The sequence below is a fragment of the Pelophylax lessonae genome (genome assembly GCF_965119305.1).
Source record: "Pelophylax lessonae genome assembly, chromosome: 9".
Lineage (NCBI taxonomy): Eukaryota > Metazoa > Chordata > Amphibia > Anura > Ranidae > Pelophylax > Pelophylax lessonae.
Window position 1 is genome coordinate 85,716,997 of NC_138776.1, and position 14,872 is coordinate 85,731,868.

The window sequence follows — 14,872 nt, forward strand, 5'->3', positions numbered from 1 at the left end:
GAGATCACATATTGGTGGGGGTGTTAGTGGTGATATGGGTGGGGTAGGTGACACAGCAGTGGTGAATTTGGTGGGGACATCTCATATTGGTGGGGGTTTCAGTGGTGATATGTGGGGGAGGGGATGACGTTGCGGTAAAGAAATGGGGAGAGATCACATATTGGGGGTGTCCGTGGTGAATTGCGTGGTGTAATGGGGGGGGGGGTGACACAGCGGTAGTGAAATTGGTGGTGGGGAGATCACATATTGGTGGAGGGGGGTCAGTAGTGAATTGTGTGGTGTATGGGGTGGCACAGCAGTGGTTAATTTGGTGGGGAGATCACATATTGGAGTGGGGGCTGTCAGTGGTGAATTGTGTGTGTGTGTTTGTTGGGGGGGGGGGAGTGTATGATACAGTGGTGGGGAGATCACAGGTTGGGGTAAGGGGGGGGGGGTGTTAGTGGTGAAATGTGTGGGGGGGGGTGGCACAGCGGTGGTGAATTTTGGGGAGATCACATATTGGTGGGGGTGTCAGTGGTGGTGTGGGGGGGGGAATGACAGCGGTGGTGAATTTGGGTGAGATCACATATTGTTGGTGGTGTAGGGGGGGGGGGGGGGTAAGACAGCGGTGGTGAATTTGGGGGAGATCACGTATTGGTGGTGTGGAGGGAGGGGGGTATGACACAGTGGTGGTGAATTTGGGGGAGATCACGTATTGGTGTGGGTGTTAGTGGGAAGGGGGGCTGATATGACAAAGCGGTGGTGAATTTGGGGGGAGATCACATATTGGTGGGGGGGCGGATATGACACAGTGGTGGTGAATTTGGGGGAGATCACATATTACTGGTGGTGTAGGGGGGGGGGTAAGACAGCGGTGGTGAATGTGGGGGGAGAACACGTATTGGTGGGGGTGTCAGTGGTGGGGTGGAGGGGGGGGATATGACACAGTGGTGGTAATTTGGGGGAGATCACGTATTGGTGGGGGTGTATGATATGACACAGCAGTGGTGAATTTGGGGGAGAACACATATTGGTGGGGGTGTCAGTGGTGGTGTAGAGGGGGGGGGTATGACACAGCGGTGGTGAATTTGGGGGAGATCACATATTGCTGGTGGTGTGGTATGACAGCGGTGGTGAATCTGGCGGAGAACACGTATTGGTGGGGGTGTAGAGGGGGGGGTATGTCACAGCGATGGTGAATTTGGGGGAGATCTCGTATTGGTGGTGGGGGAGGGGGGTATGACACAGCGGTGGTGAATCTGGCGGAGAACACGTATTGGTGGGGGTGTAGAGGGGGGGTTATGACACAGCAGTGGTGAATTTGGGGGAGATCTCGTATTGGTGGTGGGGGAGGGGGGGTATGACACAGCGGTGGTGAATCTGGCGGAGAACACGTATTGGTGGGGGTGTAGAGGGGGGGTTATGACACAGCAGTGGTGAATTTGGGGGAGATCTCGTATTGGTGGGGGTGTCAGTGGTGGTGTAGAGGGGGGGTATGACACAGCGGTGGTGAATTTGGGGGAGATCACATATTGCTGGTGGTGTGGGGGGTATGACAGCGGTGGTGAATTTGGGGGAGATCAGATATTGCTGGTGGTGTGGGGGGTATGACAGCAGTGGTGCATTTGGGGGAGATCACATATTGCTGGTGGTGTGGGGGGGTATGACAGCGGTGGTGAATCTGGCGGAGAACACGTATTGGTGGGGGTGTAGAGGGGGGGTTATGACACAGCAGTGGTGAATTTGGGGGAGATCTCGTATTGGTGGTGGGGGAGGGGGGGTATGACACAGCGGTGGTGAATCTGGCGGAGAACACGTATTGGTGGGGGTGTAGAGGGGGGGTTATGACACAGCAGTGGTGAATTTGGGGGAGATCTCGTATTGGTGGGGGTGTCAGTGGTGGTGTAGAGGGGGGGGGGGTATGACACAGCGGTGGTGAATTTGGGGGAGATCAGATATTGCTGGTGGTGTGGGGGGTATGACAGTGGTGGTGAATTTGGGGGAGATCATGTATTGGTGGGGGTGTCAGTGGTGGTGTAGAGGGGGGGTATGACACAGCGGTGGTGAATTTGGGGGAGATCACATATTGCTGGTGGTGTGGGGGGGTATGACAGTGGTGGTGAATTTGGGGGAGATCATGTATTGGTGGGGGTGTCAGTGCTGGTGTAGAGGGGGGGGGGGGTGTATGACACAGCGGTGGTGAATCTGGGGGAGATCATGTATTGGTGGGGGTGTCAGTGCTGGTGTAGAGGGGGGGGGGGGTGTATGACACAGCGGTGGTGAATCTGGGGGAGATCATGTATTGGTGGGGGTGTCAGTGCTGGTGTAGAGGGGGGGGGGGGGTGTATGACACAGCGGTGGTGAATTTGGGGGAGATCAGATATTGCTGGTGGTGTGGGGGGTATGACAGTGGTGGTGAATTTGGGGGAGATCATGTATTGGTGGGGGTGTCAGTGGTGGTGTAGAGGGGGGGTATGACACAGCGGTGGTGAATTTGGGGGAGATCACATATTGCTGGTGGTGTGGGGGGGTATGACAGTGGTGGTGAATTTGGGGGAGATCATGTATTGGTGGGGGTGTCAGTGCTGGTGTAGAGGGGGGGGGGTGTATGACACAGCGGTGGTGAATCTGGGGGAGATCATGTATTGGTGGGGGTGTCAGTGCTGGTGTAGAGGGGGGGGGGGTGTATGACACAGCGGTGGTGAATTTGGGGGAGATCACGTATTGGTGGGGGTGTCAGTGGGAAGGGGGGGCTGATATGACACAGCGGTAAGGGATCACAGTCCTCTCCGGGGTAGGTGTCGGGTGCCGGTAACCTTGCTGAAGGACGCACAGTCTTTATTGACGTATGTAAATGTGAGAAGGGATGGGGCGTGGCCTGGCAATAACAGGAACCAGAATGAGGCGGTGAGTGCGGACAGAGTTCCGGTAGGGGAGCGCACAGACGTGGCGGACTGGCAGTGTAATTTAGTGTGTGGGATCCCCCGGGGAGGGCTGACACTTAGTAGTATTAGGGGGGTTCGGTACCGGAGATGCGATGCTGTACGGTGTGCTGCTTGTTGTGTATTAGGGGAGGCCGCTCCATCAGCTGACATAACCCACATCTGCTTTTTTCTCTCCTCCTGTTCCAGCCGTACAAGCCATGCAGGATGATTTACTGATGGACAAAACCAAATCCCAGCAGCGGCACCAGCAGTCATCCTCCCAGACCCAGCAGCAGCAGCAGCACAGCGGTAATAGCAGCAGCTCGGAAGCCCCGTGTGTCGCAGAGCCCCCCAGCTCGGAGAACAGTGTCAGCGCCCCCACCCTGAAGGAGAAGATGCAGATGGAGTCTCCGATCCTCCCGGGGCTCAGCTTCCCCCAGCAGGACCCCCCCGCCGGCCCTTCCCTGTCCCCATCGTTCGGCAGCACCTGGTCTACCGGAGGGACGAGCAGTGCTGTGGATGACAGCTTCTTCCAGGGGATCCCCCCTGTCAATGGGACGATGCTCTTCCAGAACTTCCCCCACCACCACGTCAGCCCGGTGTTCGGGGGCACCTTCTCCCCGCAGCTGGGGCTCGCCCACCAGACTCAGCAGAGGAGGTCCCCAGTGAGCCCCAGCAATCATCCCCCCTACAACCAGAGAAACGCTTATAGCCACCAGGCCATCCTCACCAACAAACCTTCCTCCTCCTCTTCCTCCTCCTCATCCCCTTCCAGCTGGAACAACCAGCACAACGCTGCCTGGAACAACCCCACCAACCCCTGGGGGGGTCTGCAGCCTGGGAGGGATCCCCGCCGGGCAGTGGGGGTCGGAGTAGGTGTGGGGGTTGGGGTCCCCTCACCCCTCAATCCCATTTCTCCACTCAAGAAGCCTTTCTCCAGCAATGTGATCGCACCACCCAAATTCCCCCGAGCCTCACCAATGGCCCCCAAATCCTGGGTGGATGACAACGTCTTCAGGACGGATAATGGAAACAACCTACTGCCCATGCAGGTAATCCATAATATATATATGTGTGTCTTTCTACCTATCCTAACTGTCATCTCTGGGGTTCCTGATTTACAAGACACCACTGATCAGCTCCTGTTAGAGGTGGCTGGCTCCTAGACAGTGCTTAGCTTGCATATGGGCCATGTGAGAGGCAGTGCAAGTTCAGCACTGAGATCCCTGACATCTGCTGCAGCTTCTCATCTATTTCTATTCTATACACCATGCGGTACAGCTGAGCTGTCAGGGTGGAATTTATTGTCTGCACTTTACTGATGAAGAACAGGGAATCTGCCGCAGAAAAGGGATGGTGGAAAAATACGATGACAGTTTTCTAATATAGCCATGATTGTCATTTTGTAACAGGAAAAACTGGAGGGATTGTTTACCCTTTATTTTATTTTATTACAGGTACTTGTATAGCTCCGTCAATTTACGCAGCACTTTACATACATATTGTACATTCACATCAGTCCCTGCTCTCAAGGAGCTTACTGTCTAAAGTCCCTCACTCACATTCATACATATACTAAAGCCAATTTAGACAGAAGCCAATTAACCAACCAGCATGTCTTTGGAGTGGTGGGAGGAAACTGGATTACTGGGGGAAACCTGCAAAGGCAAACTCAGTGCACATTATTGCTTTTAGAGACCCCATTCACACCTTTGTAGCTTGAAGCTTTAAAATTATGTAGTGTCCAAAATCCAATGGCTTTCTGTCATACCTGTTAACACCAGAGTGTAGTGTTTTTTTTTTGTTGGCCCCAGTAACGTTGAATAGGAAGTAAGAATAAAATTTCTAGCAAAATCTCAAACGCCAAAGATATAAAAAAACTATATAAGAAAACCAACGGAAGACACTCAGCTTAAGTGTGTTTGCGCAGCCTTATAGTAATGGGTTACAAATAATGGCTGTCTATGGCTTGCTTTACAATCCGATGCATATTAAACATTAACAAATCAGGAAAAATGAATTATTTACTTATTACATCTGTATAATTTAAAAATGTATTTCCCAGTGCACTTACTAGCTAGCCAGAAAAAAAATAAATTGCACTGTAACCATTTTCATATTTGCAAGTATATCTGGAAGCAGCAGTGCCGCATCAGAGCCCCTCTGTATAGTGCCGTCCTATGAGAGTCTCTGATGGAGTGTATATATAGTAATGGATAAATTAAAGGCAGGTATGTAGGAAGGCAGCCCATTTCTCTTTAAGGAGCAGGGACACACCAGAAGTGCAGCAGAGCACAATGTCATCTGAAAGCATCTGATGTATCCCTCCTGCTAAATCCAGCAAGCTAAACACCCCAATATATTATCATTTTGTGGCACAATATCCCAATGATTGTGGTGTTAGCCCCCATTTACACTAGTGTAGCGCGATATCCCCCACAAGGCATACTCAAAATGCATATTGTGCTTGCAGTTTCAGCCATTGTTAATGGCACCCCAATTGTGCCAAGCAAGATTGTGAGTGCAGAATGCAGGACAATGTAAACCCAAAGCTCAAAAATGCACATGAGCTTCTTTGGCATATCATGCTATATTAGAGTGATTGGGGGCCTTGAGTAAAATGCAAAATGTAATTCTAGATACTAAATCTATCTGTTGGACATATTTTGCTATTTCAGCCAGTGGGTAGATAAGACAGCAGTACAGCGTTTTTGGGTTTACTAGACTTGACTTCTGTTTCATGCAAGCGTTTTGGTATAACAGTGTTTGGAATTCCCAATATGACATTCAAAGTCAATTTGTGTATCGCAGAGCCTGTGATTGTTCTTCTGAGAATCCAGCATGTTGAGAAATTATGAGGACCCCAAGATCAGAGGCAAATGTTTTTATAATCCTGTAACAGCTGTTGGGAAAAAACCTGCTCTAAAAAGCCATTCATATATATATATATATATATATATATATATATATATATATATATATATATATATATATATATATATATATATATATATATATATATATATAGCACAGTATGCTTGACGGTACATTTCATTTACTCATGTGACCGCAGCGTTCAAGGCCTTCTGCTTTAGCAAAAAATTTAAATGTCAGAAAAATTACACTATGGTGCTCATTTTGAAGGCATTCAGGACACCATTTTAGAAGGGCAATGGAAAGAATGTATGTATGGTCGGGTTTGTGTATGGCAAAATATATTTGTATTTTGTTGGCAAGCTTTGTCGGGTTCAATTTGCAGCACCTTTTTGTACCGCTAGCCGTTTCTCATATCTAATAGGAAATCCTGCAGTGAGACCTTCGTACCGGCTTTGCCTACATGCCACAGCTGTTACAAGGGGCATTCATATCACTCTCTCCTTTGTTTGTTCTGCAATCCAGCAACCTACTGGAAGGTTAAACTATTTCTATTCAGATTGGCTATAGTATGTGTCTATCGATAGGAATGAGGCAGCACTAAAGAATTAGTCATTCGGTATATCTAACCTATAAATATTGCCAGCGAGGTAAAATTGTTTCTTGTTGATAATTATAGGATAGTATCAAGAGTTTAGAAAAGCTGGCAGGCTATTGGCTTTGTAGAACACGGCCTGTAGTTTTCCAATGGTGAGGAGGATGTGTACATTTCTCATTGGATACAGTGGATGCTGCAAAAGACTGTACAGGTGTGATGGAAGGAAATTGAAAGTCAAGGCTATACCAAAAATTTGATCTCCTCTACCTTGCCTTGCATTATTGCCCTTATCATATAGTTAATGTCTGATACCAGGCCTTCATCCTCTTTAACTACATAATAATCGCTGAATTTGGCCTTTTTTTTTTTTTTGCTGGTTCACAGGGCAATTAGTCCAGTGCATTTTTCTTTTTCCTGCATCAAATGCATGGATAGTAAGTTATATGATTTCCAATGGCAAAGTTCACACCAGTGTGGTCAGTTCCAGGAAAAACAAAACTGGAACATGATGGATTTTTTTTCTGCAGTGAACTGTAGTGGAATGCAGTAAACTGCATCCAAAATTCACTGGAACGCACATGCCCCAATTTAAGGTGAAAAGAGGGGGAAAAATGCACTGGAAAGCATCAAAAACGAACTAGAAATGCAAAAAAAGTGCTTGCAGAAATGCATCTGGACTGCATTTCTATGGTGTGAATTGACTCCTACCATTTGCTAATGTGTCAGGTCCTACCCTTCCAATGTTCTCTTATACGTGAGAATAACTTACCCTCTACTGACCGCAGCCTGCTGTGATACTCACATCATGCATCTCATGAAGCTTTAGGGCAGGTAGAGACAGCTGGTCAGGGTTGCCAACCATCAGTAAAATCATGGATAGTTTGTAAAATCTGTGACTTTTACATCTGCCTGTGAATGTCAGTTTTGGAGATGCAGAGCGCATGTCCATTACGGACATTTACAGACAGATGTAAAAATCGTGGCGTATTACAAACTGTGAATTTAATGATGGTTGGCAACCCTGCAGCTGGTCCACTGTTGATGTTTAATTTGTAAGATGGCGGCGCTGGTCCTGGTGTGCAGCACCAAAGTGGTGGATACACAGGGCATGTAAGTAAGTATGTATGTATGTATGTTTATAGAGGAGAACCAATTAGGAGGAAGGAAAAAAAATGGTGGGTTGAAGTTCCTCTTTACCTTGTTTGTTCTCAACTCATGAGATGTTAAGAACACAAGATTGAGAGAAGAACATAAGTTTGAGAGAAGCTATCTAAAGCCCAAAAAACAATAGGAATCAATTTGTAGCAAGCAGTAATGTTGTGGCTATGCATACAGCTTCTGATAGCTCTACCCAGACTCTCCTATATGTTCAGAATTGTTTCCCCCCTATAAGACCTGTTTTCATAGCTATTACCTATTGGATAGAGCTGGTGTGGTGTTCCGGGTTTTGTTTTTTTTACAGTAGTTTGGGCGGTCATCACCCATGTTAGGTCTCATTCAGAGCGGCAAGCTAAACTGTTGGAGATATTTGACTTGACATTGCTGTCTTGAATGTTCTGTGTAGGACAGATTCCTTTCTCCTCTACAAAGAAAGTAGCTGTCCGATAAACAGTGCTGGTCAGCTATTTAGTGTAGTTCAATGGGCCACAACTGTACTAATATCTGCCCTGGTACCAGCTATGTTGCATAATAACTTGGGCTCTGTTATTGTGACAATCTGTTGAGCATGGCTACAGATCTGGATGTAGCAAGGAGAGCACTGGTTCAGGTGTTGAGTAAACCAGTAACCTATTTAAGTGCCTGTTCACATTGGTGCGATGCAGGAACCCTGCGAATCTACTGCGGGTTCCTCCATCACACCCGACTAGCAGGCAGTTCACACTGCCATATGCGAACTGCTGGGAGTGTCAATACAAAGTTAATGACACCTCCAGATTAGTTTGCATATTGCAGTGCGAACTTTCAATTCGGACAGAAATCTCATCGCATAGGTGTGAACACCCATGCAATCCGATTCTAGTGCTGACAAAAAAAGGGGCCTGCATGACTTTGGCCTGAATGTTATGGAAATTCATCTAATCTGTATGGTTGAATTTACCAATCCCATCGCATGGGATTTGCAGAGCAGTGCGGTGTGCATCACAGGCAATGTCTGACATCGCTACAGTGTGAACCCGTACGAAGCACAGTTATTGGATAGCAGATGTTTTAATGCAGCCACCTCCCAGTGCCTTCATGCAATCATCCCAGTACTAAGAAAGCCCAGCTTGCTCCATTTATGAAATGGTAACTGAAATGCTTATGGTTGCGGTATGTCTTGCCTCATACTGCAACACTTGTATCCTTATTGTCCACAAAGTGTGATAAATACGAATAGGGATACTAAGATCATTAGAGGTCAGGCCCCAGTTAGATTATGTGACACGTGAATGCTATTTTCAATATAGAACATGGTGTTGCTACGACTATAAATAAAAGCAAGCATTGGGAGGTTCCTGCATTATCACACTAACACCCAGTTTTTCCACTTAAAAGGGCCTTGTGCTACATATTTCCAGCATTAGCGATGATTAGACTTGTCAGCATTATGTTGCAGGTATGTGCAGTAACGCACTGCAATATTGCATGTGATTTTCAACTAGGTGTGAATAGGGCCTAAGGCCTCATGCACACAGGTGTATGCAAATATGCTGCATTTTTCTTCTACCAGAACTTGGCAAAGAAATGCCTCTAGAGTTGCATTTTTTAATTCGTGTTTGCAAGCGTAAGTATGTGCTTCTACGCATGTATGAGCGTGAACCCGTTTTGCTGTCTAGAATATTCGTTTATTCTAGCCCATTGAATACATTTATGCACACATAAGCTCTTTGAATGCAGGTTTAGGCCATGTTCTTGGTGTGTTTTTTTTTTTTTTTTGGGTCTAAAATTTTCAAGTAAATGACACAATGTGCATAAGTACATTAGATGACCTAGAGCCGCTTTCAGGGGCATAACAAAAAATAAAAATCCAGATGCCTCTAAGGCTCCATTCACACCTGGGCGTTTTTGAGTGTTTTTCAGCTCCAAAAATGCTAAAAAAAACGTTCCAAAACGCCCAATAAATAAAACCCCATTCATTTAAATGGCCCCTGTTCACATCTGAGCGTTTTGCAAAACGCCTGTAACTGAAAAAAATACATGAGCTTCTTTGTGGGCTGATTACCAGCGTTTTTGATAGATGTCAATGCCTGCCTCAAAAAACGTGTAAAAAAACACGCGAAAACGCTACGCTCAAGTGTGAATGCAGCCTAAGGGTAGATGTCTGAATCTGTTTCCTCTGAAGCCCAATCCCCTTTTGCGCTTCAGTGGCTACTGGAAGGCAGTGAGGTACCACTGCACCCAGCTGCCCATCGAGCAGACACTGTGTCTGATCTGCAGAAAGGGAGTGGACATGGACCTGTCATCTGCCCGCTTTGCTACGATCAGTAGGGAATGCGCAGACCAGGTCCCCTGCTGATCAAGATGGAGTTTGCCCCATGTGAAAATGGCCTTATTGCTACCAGCTTGACTGTGGCTGTATAAATAAAATAAACATTCTTTTTACAGAGTAGTGTTAAATTGTAAGCTTTTTAATTTTATAAAATGTTGCAGTTTGCTTTTAAAGTGATACCAAACCCACTGTTTAATTTACATTACATTATCCCTTCTATTTCTGTAAGTGTATAATGGCACTGTAATTATTAATTAAAAAAAAAAGATACCTTTTTTCTTAATCGATATACAGCGGTCATATGACCCAGATCTTTCCTAGGCTCTCTGCAGGAAAAAGATAAGCAGGAAGAGCTTCTAGTCCTCTGCTTCTGGCCACATGTTCAAAATAAAAAAACAGCCTTTAGAAAACGGAGTAAAAAGGAAATCATTCATATCAATAAACTGTTTTAAATGGCATACAAATATATATTTGAAATCAAACCTTTATTCTTTTGTGGAACTAACATGGTGTTGGCGGATTTCTGCCAGTCACAGGGTGTGTCACAGCCCACCAGCCTATCTTAGAATCACAGGGAGCCGAAGCCTTCATTAATCTACATGTAAAATCCCACCCCCATTGTGTTTAGCTTGTTAATGGGCATGGAGGAGGGAGGGAGTGGGCTGTCTTTTACCACTGTGTACACACTCACATGTGTGTCTCTATAGTTACATGGGCTTCTCAGATGTGATAGGGAGGGAATGCTCAGTATAGAAACGCAATGAAAACTGAGCATGTGCAGAGTTGCCACCACAGCTGCAAAATCCCTAGCTGATTTGGGGACCTGGGCAGAAGGTGGAGATAGAGAGCAGCAGGATCAACCAGGTTTTTTGCAGAATCCAGAAAACAAATCCCATAGTGGTATGAGTATGAACAGCATGTAATTCATCGTTGTATTGTTAGTTTTTTTTTTTTTTTTTTAATGTGGGTTTAGTTACACTTTAATGTATTCAGTTCTGCATTGTTTATTTTCATAATGTGTTCTCCCATCATATTTTTTTTCCAACCTGGTGGGTGAAACAGGAAAAAAAAATGTAATTAATAACCATTGAAAAAAAACATATAGGAGCAATTGGTAGCATACTTGCTTATCCATTAGTGCATTGCAGATTTATTCTGTCAAATGTCACAAACCAATAATGTGGGATGGCATTGGATCCCTTTTATGCAAGTGCAGACTAAAGTTAAATCGGCCATCACTGAATAAAAGATTGAATTGTTTAAAAAAAAAAATAGGAGCAACAAATAAACATATGTCATTATGAGTGTCAAGCCTAGAACCAACCTAGAATTATTTTCATTGCAAGGTATTTTGAAATCTGCATTGACAGATCCCCGCCAATTCCAGGTTATGGAACATAAGGCAATTATCCCCCCACCTTATGTGAATGAATGGCGGGGCTCCAGTCTCCTTGTATACCTGATGTCAGCAGTGCTCGGCATTTGGAGTATATAGTCATAGCGGTCCCATACAGCCAGATTCTTCTGCTAGAATCATTGTGACATTTACTGGTGCAGTAAGACTCTCAGCTTAAAGAAAACAAGGCTTCCTGTGATCGTCGAAGAGCTGCTGCTGCAGAAGCCACAGTGACCTATGATGGATACCGGCCAGGCTAAAATTCACAAACTATTGAAGTTTATTGTGCCTTTAACTCTTTCTGTAACCTAATAAAGCCTCTTGCTATACAGAATATTCAAACATTTAGATGGTAGTGTAATAATTTAGATGGTAGTGTAATCATTTAGATGGTAGAGTATGTGATGGAACTGACCCATCTTGTGCTTGTTTCCATCAATATACTGCTTCCTTCAGTCTTGAACATGGATATCAGATATTATAGCCACATAACATACAAGACTAGCTGGAAACTTGGCTTGTATGAGATCTGGAACTTTTTTTATTAAATTCACGCAGAATATTTATCCCACAGGAGGACACCCCCCCCCCCCCTCCTGATCATATTACCCAAACTGTACACAGGAAAATAATTACCATAGCTAAATATTAGTTAAACTGATCCCCTGGACAATGAGGGATCTCATTCCAGGTCCGACTTGCTGGCATCAAACTCAAAGTACAATACACATTATCCTAAGTATAAACCTTGAACACCTTATTAACCACTTAAGCCCCGGAAGATTTTACCCCCTTCCTGACCAGGGCCTATTTTGCGATTCGGCACTGCTTGAATCTAACGGACAATTGCGCGGTCGTGCGACGCTGTACCTAAACGAAATTGACGTCGTTTTTTTTTTTTTTTCCCCACAAACAGAGCTTTCTTTTGGTGGTATTTGATCACCTGTGCGACTTTTTTTTTTTTGATCATGCGCTGTAAACAAAAAAAGAGCGTCAATTTTTCAAAAATAACAATATTCTTCACATTTTTTTTTTTTTTTTTTAAAAGAAATTCCCCAAACAAAAATGTAAAAATCAAAATTTTTAACATTTTCGGCCAATTTGTTTTATGCTACATATGTTTGGTAAAAAAAAAATCGCAAAAAGCGTATTTTGATTGGTTTGCGCTAAAGTTATCGCGTTTACTAACAAAGGGAAAGAATTTTGTCTTTTTTTTTTTAAACGACTAATGGCGACGATCTGCGATTTTTGCGGTACTGTGACATTTCGGCGGACAGATCGGACCCTTGACTGACATTTTTGACACTTTTGGGGGGACCAGTGACATTACTGCAGTAATCAGTTCTATACATATGCACTGTTACTGTAAAAATGACACTGGCAGTGAAGGGGTTAACTGTATTGGAGAGGGAGGGGTTAAGTGTGTCATAGGGGCGAGCTTCTAACTGTGATTGGACATGGCTACTGGTGTAAGAACAGAGATCAACGGTCCTACATGGAACCGTCTGATCTCCATTCTTACACAGGGAAGAATGACAGGCGGCTGTGTTTACATCAGCCGCCTGCCTTTCTTCCGGTGTCACGGACGATCGCGAGTGCCCGGCGGACATCGGGTCCGCCGGGCACACACGTGCGGGAGGCCCGTGACCACGCGGGAGTGCGCCCGCTCCCTAGAAGCCTCACAGGCTAGCAACGTAGACCTACGTCTCTCTGCCTGTGAGGGGGCTGACCGCCGCAGTAAATCGTCGTGCGGCGGTCGGCAAGTGGTTAAACAGACGATAGCGGAAGACCCCAGTAGCAGACTATCCGGCTCCTACCTAAAATAGTCTGAGGCAAAGCGCATACAAAGTTCCATCATTCTGATACAGTAGAATTAATGTATCATCAATTTCTTGAGGGATATTGTGGATAAATTTTACTGCCCCATTTGAAGTAATCCGAGCCATATTCTCAGTGTTCATTAGGTAGTTGTCCATTTTCTTGGTCACCCTGTGGACAGGGCTTTCCCAACCTCTCTAAGGAAGGCTGGGTTCCAGCGCCCCCCAACCAAAATGACTCCTGACTGACAGGCTGTCAGTCTACTCATACTCCCCCCCCCCCCCCCCCTTTTTTTTTTTATAAGGCAAGGGCCCTTCCTAAGAATAGATCTTGAGCTGCCAGCTGTTACCTCTTTTATTTGCCATTCTAATTAACTTTCAATTTTTTACAGGTCTGACTTTCCATCCTTGCCAAATACAGCTTGTACAATCTCTTGTATAAAATTTGTTTACAAATTTCAGTAGCTCAATGTAGATCAATACTTGCAGATATGGCTGGAAACCAATAATTTGGAGGACGCATTTTCCTATTTATTCCACGTTGTATGTACAGCCATTATTTTTCAAACGCTGCATGTAGACAACTTTTGATCTCATTTCCTGACCACATTGCAAATTTCACAATTAATGAGTGTATACTCTTGAACTGGCTTATGTTCTACTATAGAAATAATAGTTATATTTTAATCTTTCTTTGACCATACTAAAGACAAGTACAGGCGTTGCAGGTAAAGCTGGCTATACATACCGTATTTTCCGGCGTATAAGACGTCTGGGCGTATAAGACGACCCCCCTAATTTTCATCTACCGGCAATACTTATACTTAGGTTATCTTGGAGATATTATACTCGGAGTATAAGACGACCCCCCATTTTTGGGGGATTTTTTTGAGTTTCAAAAGTAGTCTTTTACGCCAGAAAATGCAGTACATTGAAAATTTGGCTGCTTCAGCTGGGATCGGTCATATTTCTGTCCATGTATGGCTGGTTGTATACAATCTATTCTGTTTAAAAATATTTGTTGCTGGTGTAGCGCGTCTCCCGTGCCATGCCAAGCTGACCAAAGCTCTCACTTGACTCTGGTGTTCTGCTCCTTTCCACTGCATCCTCATTGGCAGGAAGAAGGGAGCCACTCATGTAGTCCTCACCTGCAATGACTCCATAAACTTATGTTAGGACAGAACTACATATCCCAGGGTTCTCTGAAAGGAGGACGACAAGAGGCATCCACCTTGGCTGGTAGGAGAGTTCAGTTCCCCATGAGGCAGAGAAGAGACTGGATGCAAGATAGAGGGAGAGCTGCTATCTTCCCAGTCGACCCACCGCTGTGCTTCAGATGACCAGCCTGATTACAGGAGAATCTCGGGTGCATGTCTAGACGCACCTGAATCGGTTGAGTGGATAGTTCCAGGTCACAGTCCAGTCGGGTCACCTGAAGAGACTGTTCCTGAACGTTCGCTGGGGATATTACTCCAGGATTGGTGAGAGGGCACCGGTCCAAATCTCTCAAGACAAAGCACTGAACCACTGCTTTTATTTCTGCATCGCTCTATCAGGAGAATCTGTGTGGCTGATAAATTCTGCTCAACAGTAATAGTGTTGCCTGATTTATTTGAAGATCCCTCACACAAGTCTTCTCTGGATGTACTCTATTCTTTCATCAAAGACGGTCATCAAGTGCACCAACTTAAAGTAATTTAACCTCTAAAGGGCCCTGTCTATATTTGGGACTTTAGTTACTACACATGTGGGTTAAATCAGTGCACTGAATAGGGTACTGTGTTCAGGTTGGTTATTTGGGACTGTGATTCTGGG

The 14,872-nt window shown here is 45.3% G+C and overlaps 1 protein-coding gene across 4 annotated transcripts in view; it reads left to right on the forward strand.

Annotated features, from left to right (window-relative positions):
• CPEB3 (cytoplasmic polyadenylation element binding protein 3) overlaps nucleotides 1-14,872 on the forward strand; it is a 269,676-nt gene that overhangs the window by 32,912 nt on the left and 221,892 nt on the right. For 3 of the 4 annotated variants that reach the window (XM_082267592.1, XM_082267595.1, XM_082267594.1), the window contains exon 2: nucleotides 3,111-3,955. In XM_082267592.1, the coding sequence (XP_082123718.1) occupies nucleotides 3,122-3,955 (834 nt within the window). In that variant the 5' untranslated portion in view covers nucleotides 3,111-3,121. Of the gene's footprint in view, nucleotides 1-2,817; nucleotides 2,887-3,110; nucleotides 3,956-14,872 lie in introns of those variants that run through there. The other variant, XM_082267593.1, reaches the window with a different exon arrangement.